The sequence below is a fragment of the Triticum dicoccoides genome, chromosome 4A (assembly GCF_002162155.2).
Source record: "Triticum dicoccoides isolate Atlit2015 ecotype Zavitan chromosome 4A, WEW_v2.0, whole genome shotgun sequence".
Lineage (NCBI taxonomy): Eukaryota > Viridiplantae > Streptophyta > Magnoliopsida > Poales > Poaceae > Triticum > Triticum dicoccoides.
In genome coordinates, this window is record NC_041386.1 from 528350427 (window position 1) to 528359944 (window position 9518).

The 9518-nt window shown below is 42.1% G+C and overlaps 1 protein-coding gene across 1 annotated transcript; it reads left to right on the forward strand.

Annotated features, from left to right (window-relative positions):
• Positions 1 to 875: 875 nt before the first annotated feature.
• LOC119289057 lies at positions 876 to 1545 on the forward strand. Its single transcript, XM_037568489.1, has 2 exons — positions 876 to 960; positions 1057 to 1545. The coding sequence occupies exons 1-2, from the start codon at positions 903 to 905 to the stop codon at positions 1395 to 1397; spliced, it is 399 nt and encodes a 132-aa protein (XP_037424386.1). The 5' UTR covers positions 876 to 902; the 3' UTR covers positions 1398 to 1545.
• The last annotated feature ends 7973 nt before the right edge of the window (positions 1546 to 9518 follow it).

Below are 9518 nucleotides of genomic sequence, written 5' to 3' on the forward strand. Positions count from 1 at the left end.
GGGATGGAGAGGACTTGCTTGGCGGCGCAATGATCTGGAACGGTGGTGAGAAACCATACGAAGCGATGGCGGCTAGGGTAAACGTCTGCCTGACTATATAGTGCGGGCCGGGTAGGTCGTGGGAGTAAACCCCACGTCCGAGTCGTCACGATCCAAAAGAATCGAAAACGGTTCAGTAATTAACACGTCCGTTAATTATTAATTAATGACTCATTAATTTTTCCATGCAGCAAAAATATAGACAACGTGCATAGCTCTGTCCTTGGCTCAATCCCGCAACCCGTGGCGTGGCGTGGCGAGGGGAGCGAGGAGGAGGAGCGCGTGTGTAGGTCTCCTCTTCTCATGCTCATACAAGTGGTAGAAGAGCTCACCTTATAAAAATGTGTAACTCTCTCTCAACTTCCGGGGTGGGACTAAACTTTAGCATCACTCACTCCACTCACATGCGTGCATAAATAGGCCAAGAAAATTTCAGAATTTTAGTTGGCCTTTGGACCAAAAGCCTACTAGCAAAATTCCAACATCCCGATAGGTATTTGTGACTCCAAATCGTATTTCTGTCGTCGGTATGCACGGAGGATGATTTCATTCCAGACTTGTGCGCGTACTCTCCTGAAGGTAGAAGGAAATTAATCCACGGATTCGGTAGGAAATGATTACTTTCGTTGAGATCAAAATATACTTGGTAAGAAACTGCATATCATTACGGAATTTTAGCACGAGAGAGGGCACATGCATGGAAGGAGATTATAAACGGAAGCAGCAAACTCGGGATCGATGTATATTCGATCGATACGCAGTATGTACGAGCCACAGGCCTATATAATAGCTGGGCTGGCCAAGCAATCTTCATAACATCAAAGCTTCTCCTGAACTATACCTTTGTTCTTAGCTCCTCAGCCATGGTGTCCAAGACCTGCATCCTCGTCCTGCTCTTCGTTGCAGCTCTTCTCCATACTGGTACGCAAGGATAATGTAATAGAGTAGTTCGCCGTCACAGTTTAATCACATCGATCGATCCTTGGATCTTACGTAGTACCGTGGACGTGTCCGCAGGGCATGCTGGTGGCGACCCCGGGCCGTGCGAGCTGGAGGACATCCGCGTGTCGTCGGTGCTGACGGGGCGGCGGGTCCTGAATGTGCCGCAGCACGAGGTGACGGTGGAGAACCTGTGCTCGTGCCCGCAGAGCGGCGTGGTGATGTCGTGCAACCTCGGCGAGGTGAAGGCGGTGATCCTAGACACAACCAAGATCCGGCTGCTCAACCGGGAGGACAGGCTGTGCCTCATCAACAGCGGCTGGCCCATCTTCAACGGCAAGCCCATCACCTTCACCTACGCCGCCAAGACGCCGCTTGACTTCACCCTCTATAACGCCTCGCCGGAATGCCGGGCGTGAGACACGGTCCAGGCCAATATTTGTTTTTTTTTTGCGTCGGAGTACTTTTCTTTTATCGAATGCCCGCAGTTGGCATGGCAACACCAAAGTGCGCATGTTCCTTTCTGTGTATCATTTCTCATTGCCTCCATTCTTCATGTCCCTCTTACCAAAGCAATTAAGTCTCCATCCCAATAAACTGGTATTGTGGTTGCCTGATATCATTTACAGGATGAAAATGCTTTTTTATGCACGCGAAAGAGTACCATTTTTTTTAATGATTTGAAGACGCTAACCACATTTGCCACGTCTTGTTTTTTTAGGGTTTCGTTTGTCATGATGATGATCGGATGGTATTAATGCGTAGTTAAATTTTTGTGAATAAGTGTAAATTTTGCATAGTGAAACAGTAAAAGTAGACGAGAATATATTAAAAAATACTACAGAGATGTGAAAATTTACAATAATAAAAATATAAAGATTTGTCTAAAATATTATATAGGCGGAGCCGGATCCTCTGGCTTAGAGAAGGGAAGACGATGCTATAGTGCTTGTCTAGTGTAAAATGAAGAAGAAATATTACAAACTATTAGCAGGTTATTTACTTTTGATAATTACTGTAGATATAAAAAATTCAAAATTAATTTTATCTTAGCCACGACCCCACTAACGCACGTCCCACGTTCCAATCTCCCCAGACGACCTCGTCGCCATTCCCCTCCCTCCCGAGAGAAATCTCCTCACTCTTCCCGTCGCCTCCGCGTGCCATGGACGACACATCGTCTCGCCGGCCGCCGTCACCTGAACCCAACCAGCCCTCCGCTCCCGCCCAGATTCGACCACTATTCTCAATTCGCCGCGGCATGCCTCGCGTGGCCAATCCATGTCTCCCACCGGCGATCAGTAGGTGTGCGGCCCCGCCGCCGCTGGCTCCCGTGGTTGCGACGTATCCTCCCCGGCTCCCTCCTCCTCACCCAAGCCGCACCTCCGTCCACGCGATGCCGGCCGACGGCTCCCACTTCGACTCCTGATTATAGTTGCTGCCTTTTGCAATGTATGTGCAATTCTGATTGTTTAGTGTGTGCTCTCAGTTCATCGCCCGCCTCAGCAATGAGGATACCTTCGTTCAGCTGATCGAGGGAGGATGTTCCGTTCTTGAGTCTAAATTTTCCTTTCTATGGGTTAGTCTGCAGTTATGTGTACTGTCCTCGAGTACCCTGCTGTGTTTTCGCAAGCGATGTGAAACCAGTGTGCTGTTTTCTTTCCAGGCCATTTCTTCAATCGAGGGAGGATGAAGCCAGAGTGGTGGCAGTTAGAGACCATCGTTACCTGTGCTCTGCAGTTTAAATGATTTCAGGAAGACTTCATTTGATGCCTCGAACTGAATATATTTTTAATTGGACGGATGGATATTGAATAATTGCATCATATTTGGAGGTAGCGATGACGTCGTATGTTTTGGGGTCCAGGTAATAATTTAGCTTACTTACCAGATTACATTACTTTCAAAAGATAGCCATCACGATAGGAAATCCCATCTGTATTTATGGAGCTAGCAGAACATAGTACATCCAACATGTCTAGCTCTGAGTCCTTGTCCTCTCATCCGTGTGATGTATGCTTTTATCCTAAAGTTTCCATCAACTTTGTTTGTTTATTTAGATCAAGTTAGGGTTGTATATACATCTAGATTTATATCACAACAATGCCCTATAGGGAGGGAATTAGCTGCGCAAGGGAAGAAACCTCAAAGGTAATCTTAATTCTGGAATATTAGGACCATGATAGCTGCAGGCGAGCCCCGTCTTGACGGGTATGATTTTTCATTTTTCATGGTGTTTGCAGATTTTACTGAATGTCACGCAGATTGGTTTGGTACATGAAAACCTTAATCACACTCCTTTTAGGACAAAAGTATATACATACTACATGGTTTTGATAAAGTATATGCCTCTTCCTCTGTGTAGTATGCCCCAAATTTCCATTCTTCATGTATATTGCAGCTTAAATAATATTTAAGTTCTCTCAAAAGTTATGTACTCCACATACTTCTCTCTACTAGGTTGGAAATCTGTTGTGCATAGCAGGAGAACGAAATGTCTTTTTAATTAATTTTCCTTCAAAAACATATCATATAGTTAGGAATATGTTAGAATATTCCAATAACATAGAAGAAGTGTACCCCTGCCTTTTCCCTAAACAAATCACATGCTCTATTTGAGAAACATCTGTATATTCTTTTCTTCAAGTAGAGCCAGGAATACATTTTTGATCAATATATTTTTATTAGTACTAAAACTGAGTTTTGAAGAAGAAGATGGGTTCTTCATGTATATTGCAGCTTAAATAATATTTAAGTTCTCTCAAAAGTTATGTACTCCACATACTTCTCTCTACTAGGTTGGAAATCTGTTGTGCATAGCAGGAGAACGAAATGTCTTTTTAATTAATTTTCCCTTCAAAAACATATCATATAGTTAGGAATATGTTAGAATATTCCAATAACATAGAAGATGTGTACCCCTGCCTTTTCCCTAAACAAATCACATGCTCTATTTGAGTTGGAAACATCTGTATATTCTTTTCTTCAAGTAGAGCCAGGAATACATTTTTGATCAATATATTTTTTATTAGTACTAAAACTGAGTTTTGAAGAAGAAGATGGGTTCTTCATGTATATTGCAGCTTAAATAATATTTAAGTTCTCTCAAAAGTTATGTACTCCACATACTTCTCTCTACTAGGTTGGAAATCTGTTGTGCATAGCAGGAGAACGAAATGTCTTTTTAATTAATTTTCCCTTCAAAAACATATCATATAGTTAGGAATATGTTAGAATATTCCAATAACATAGAAGATGTGTACCCCTGCCTTTTCCCTAAACAAATCACATGCTCTATTTGAGTTGCAAACATCTGTATATTCTTTTCTTCAAGTAGAGCCAGGAATACATTTTTGATCAATATATTTTTTATTAGTACTAAAACTGAGTTTTGAAGAAGAAGATGGGGAGCTATCAGCTTATATCTGATGATGCAAAGTCCAATTGGTGGCTGGCCCTTCTGTGTCTTATTAGTCGTTGGATGTTAGTTCTTAATTTTTCCCCCTTTGAACTAATGATTCATGAAATGGACGATGTAGACAATATCATGACTGGTTGGGCGATGACGCAGCCTAGCAACACTAAGGAGAGACTGCCTGCTTCTGCGCTAAGTCGCTGCTGGTCAAGACCTCCGGGCATGGATCAAGCATAATTCATGGTTGATTCTGGTGGTAAAGTTGTGCTCTTCACATCGTTGTTTATCAAGTTGGTGCTTGTTTATGGCAACTATTCCATGTTTATTTCTATGATTTGGTCGGTTTATGGTAAGGAAGCGATGGTTTATTAGATACATTTTCAGTGAAGTTACATTCAAAATATTAATATGCACAAAGGATACATTCTCAGTGAAGTTACATCCAGTGATGTCTAATTGATGGATTCTCGAGGAAGTTACCTTCTTTGCCCTTTATTTCAGTTGTATTAACATGTGCAAAGGAAATTCAAATTATTTTATATCAGGCAAAGCTTCTACAAATACTACAGAACGGGTTAAAATCACTGAATGAAGCATGACAACCGTGAACCAAGCATTTGAGTAGAAATAGAGCAATGGTATATAAAAAAAACCCGTTTGACACTTTGACATTCACGGCTTTGCTTCCCGTGGCAACGCACAGACATTAAACTAGTCTCTACTATTAAAGGAGGATCAAACGTCATGACCGTTCGACCTCTTTGGATGCCCCCACCTCGTTCGACCCCCCCTCGCACCTCGTTCGCTACCCCCACCCTCGCCATCTCCTCCTCCTCTCATTGCCCTACCTCGCAGCCCGGTGTGGCCCGTCCGCACCCCCAGCATCCACAAGATTGGGTTGCCATCCCGCCGCATGAGCCATACGCGTTGCTGCAGCCAGCCACCACCTGAATCCGCTGCATATTGGCAGGCACAACCGTCTCCCTTTCGTTGACTCCTTCAGTCGTCCGTCTACCCTGACACAGCCACCCGCTGGGCCGAGCGAGATCGTCATGACGCTTTGGATCGGAGGCATGCGGTATTGGATGGAGGATATATAACTACACCTACAGTTGATCCGTGAGCAAGGGCGAGGTATGTGTATCTCGTTCTCTTCTCTACACCTAATATTTAAATGTTTGATTGAGTGTGTTAGCTTAATAGCCTCCCGTGACAACCGACATCAATGAAGAAAAGATGGCATTAGCCCATTGCCTGAAAAAGAAGATGAGAGTAGGGAAGAAGAAGAAGAAGATGATGATGATGAGGTGGAGGAGAGTGGTGGTGGGCACATCCTCGCTTGTACGCATATTCACTCATACCGCGACCTTGTTGCTACATCATTGCGTGGATCCCAGCCACGCCCTACTCAATCTGTGTCTTCACTGACCTCTCTACCTACAAGGTTTCTGATGAGGTGGAGGAGAGCTATTTTTGTCTTGGATTATGCAAATATGAATATGTTGTAAATCAATCATAGTGCCTTTGTATATTTATTTGAAATTCCAATTTAATCGAATCCATTTATTTTATTAGCATCCATGTAGTTCACTGTTGGAGTTTGCACATTTAGGCCCTGTTTGGTTCAGCTTTTATCGACAGATTCCGCTGCCGCGCAGCAGAATCTGAACCAAAGGGCGAACCTAGCAGAATCCGATTTCAGAAATCTGCTGCCAAAATCTGAACCAAAAGCGGAAGCAGCCCAGGACGTGCTTTTCAAAATCTGATTCCGCTGCGGGCCAAAATCTGAACCAAAAGCGGAAGCAGCCTAGGACGTGCTTTTCAAAATCTGATTCCGCTGCGGGCCAAAATCTGAAAAAGTTGTATCAGCTGGTTTGCCAAATGACCTACATCTTTTTCACATTAAATTTTCCACAGTTGTTTTTTCACAGCAGATTTTTCACAGCTACTTTTAGAAATCCACAGCCGAACCAAATAGGGCCTAAATCTCTATTAATTACTACAGTTTCTTGATTTTGAATCTTATAAAGTGGTTCATATCAGTACCGATATTGACTAGGTGGAAAGTTTCTATGATCTAATATGGATCTCTGTTCTGATTTTAGGTGAAAAGATTTCTTCCGTAATTTTTTTCATTAGTACTGAAACTGAAATTTTGCTCTTTTTGATGTCCTCTAGCAGCGCTGAACAGGAAAACCTCCCCGCCACCATTAGGGAGCTCTTGGTTGCACCGCAAGCTGCAAGCCCTTGTCAAATCACTCTTGTCGCTTAACGGCTATGGCCTCTCGCTGGTCAAGATGGATCATTTTGTGCAGGTCGGCCTCGCCCACTTCTGTCCTACTGCTACATTTTGACAATGACATTCAGTTCTAGCAAAACTATTGTGAAGCTGCACGCATAACTCAAAATCTTGGACCATGAACATCATCCAATGACAGAGCCCACGGACATGCCTTTTTCCTTTGTGTGGGCAAGGCACGCATAACTCCAGGTATGTACTTTTCATTAGTGAATTGAAAGAAAGAAAAGGAAAACATGATATTTGTTTGTCCACATTGCTTCATGATCATGTTCGTTTGTGAAGAATAATAGCACACCACATTACTGAATGTTTTGAATATTTTATGTTTTAGTTATATATTTCTTTAGATCGTTATCATCCTATTTTAAATGAATACATCAGAGTTGTGTTTACTGTACTTTAATTTTTTTCTTCATGCAATCTCTGTTCTGTTCTGCTTGAATTCGTATCAAGGGACAGAGTTTGGTTCCATGCATATTGCGACAACTTAACCTATTTCTTGAGCAAAGCTTCCTGATGGACATCCTGCTTCACATTTCGCAAAGGTGTTGCCCATGGTTGCTCCAGTTACTCGAGCTCAGCGCTACCTGCTTGCATGAGATTTTCTCCGCAGTCACGCTGCCTCTTTATACCTGAACCACGATGTGACCGCGGTACACCACTGAGGCTTGATTAAGTTGAGAAGGCTTTGAGTGAGCTCCAGGGTCTTTGGTGAGTGGACAAGCCAAGTTAGTGCATGTTTGGGTTATCTATTTACATTATTAAATGGGTGGCAGTTCAGGGTTTCAATTTCGACCACTCTCTAGGGCACTTCTTTCGGGAGAATAAACTTGATAAATTCCTTCACTCTAAGGTTTCAATTGTGAGTAATTGTTAGACCTGGCCATTTTATTCTATAGATATTCTCTGAAGCCGTAAGCATTGGACAGTTACTGCAATGACAGTTTGTGTTACTGAAGTCCTTTTAGTCTTCCTGTTAAAATAATATCAAATGTTCATAGAGATCCCTATGTTTTGCTTTGTTTTCAATTCCATACGCCGGATTTAGCTCAATCCAGGATGTATTTCTTCTTGTATAATTAACTTTTGTATTTTACGAACACAATTGATGTCCTTTAATTTGAATAGCTGTCTTTTCTCTTATATCATTTCACATGTTCCACCTTTTTTGCTGGGTCATGTTGTGTGAAATAGTTATACTATATCACTTCTTCTTCATTCTTGTACCTATAGTATAAATTCTGATTCGTTTTGCTTTTGTCTGCATGTCACTGTCAGGCCTGAGGAAGTGCATACTGAAAAAGACGAGGAGCAGATGGGGTAGACCAATGTGTTTTCGATGTCAGAATCAGAATGCTATGTTGTTCATGTGCTTTCGTGGGCAATGGGTGTGTGTGCTTGTGGAGCGCGTGGGTTATTTAAAGGCATTGATGATGAAATAGAATTTTGAATCCCATCCACCCCATATCCAAACTCAACAAAAAAAGAAAGATAAGGTTGCTAATCTTCTTTGGGGTTGATTTGGTGTAAGATCCTGATCCGCCTTTGGTTGATTTGGAGGAAGGCTGAGACAACTCCATTCAAACCCAGTACACATAATAGGCTTCTTGTAGTACACATAGAAAGCATCTGGGAGTGGCTGATGGACATCATCATGGTGCTCTGCTCACCGTAGGTGCCAATCATTGAGCAAGTAAACAGGAACTCAGGGCGGGCAGCACTTGAATCACAACTTATTGATACAATTATTGATCAAATTTGTGCCAAGTCAGTGCCAAACTTTACAGACAATGAAATTATTCCTCTCTATTCATTCAATTCATTGTTTGTGAAAAAATAGATTAGAAGAACTTCTCAGTTGACGAAAATATACACTATTGAAAAATAAGAATTTGAAAGGAGTGATTAAACACGTTGATGGGAATCAATGATAAGGGGAAGGAGGTCCGATGAGGATACGTGCAAGAGAGGGGACCACTTACCATACATGAATGCATACTAAATGTTATCATGTTTGACACATATTTTTGAACCAAAACGGTTGTTTGATCGCTACCTTCTATTATTCAGTGGCAACGCACGGGCATTCAGCTAGTCTTATTACAATAACAATAATTTGCTAGCACATGAGCTACTTGGTTCGAATCACGACCGCAATGCTTGAAGCTAACCTTCCCAATAAGCGATGAAACTTCCAAACATTCCGCGAAGATGACTGCCGCTGCATCCCACCATCTGGTTTGACCCGAGCACTGTTCAATCAATGTTGTTGAGTCTGATTCGGCTTCCACTCTAGGGAACCCCAAAGAATTTGCCAACACAAGTCCATCCCTCATTGCTTGAGCTTCAGAGGTTACCACATGTGCAGCATGGGATAAGAATTTAGATAAATATATAGTGGTCGATAAGACGACCTTTTCTTACGTATTCCACATCATTTTCTAAGTGTTATATCTAACATTCATAATGTTCAAAGATCCTAAAATTATGAGATGACTAGAATTAAAACTTGAGAATAATATACGACATCCAGTACAATGAAGACAAATGCCTTTTTAAAAAATAACAGCTCAAGAAAAACCCGACTTTGAATTAACAAAACATCAATCAGTCAGAATTACATCGAACAACTCATAAAGAAAAAATACATAGTGTTGGATCAGCTTACAGCCTAAGAATGATCAGGTAAACATAAAATAGAAGAAGGGGACAGCCTATATCACCAAAGCCAAACATTTAAAGCAGCAACCAAACTAGCACCGAGGACCGGGGTGAAAATGCACCAAACAGCGCCAGCATCAGAAGCCATCATCTCCCCCCACC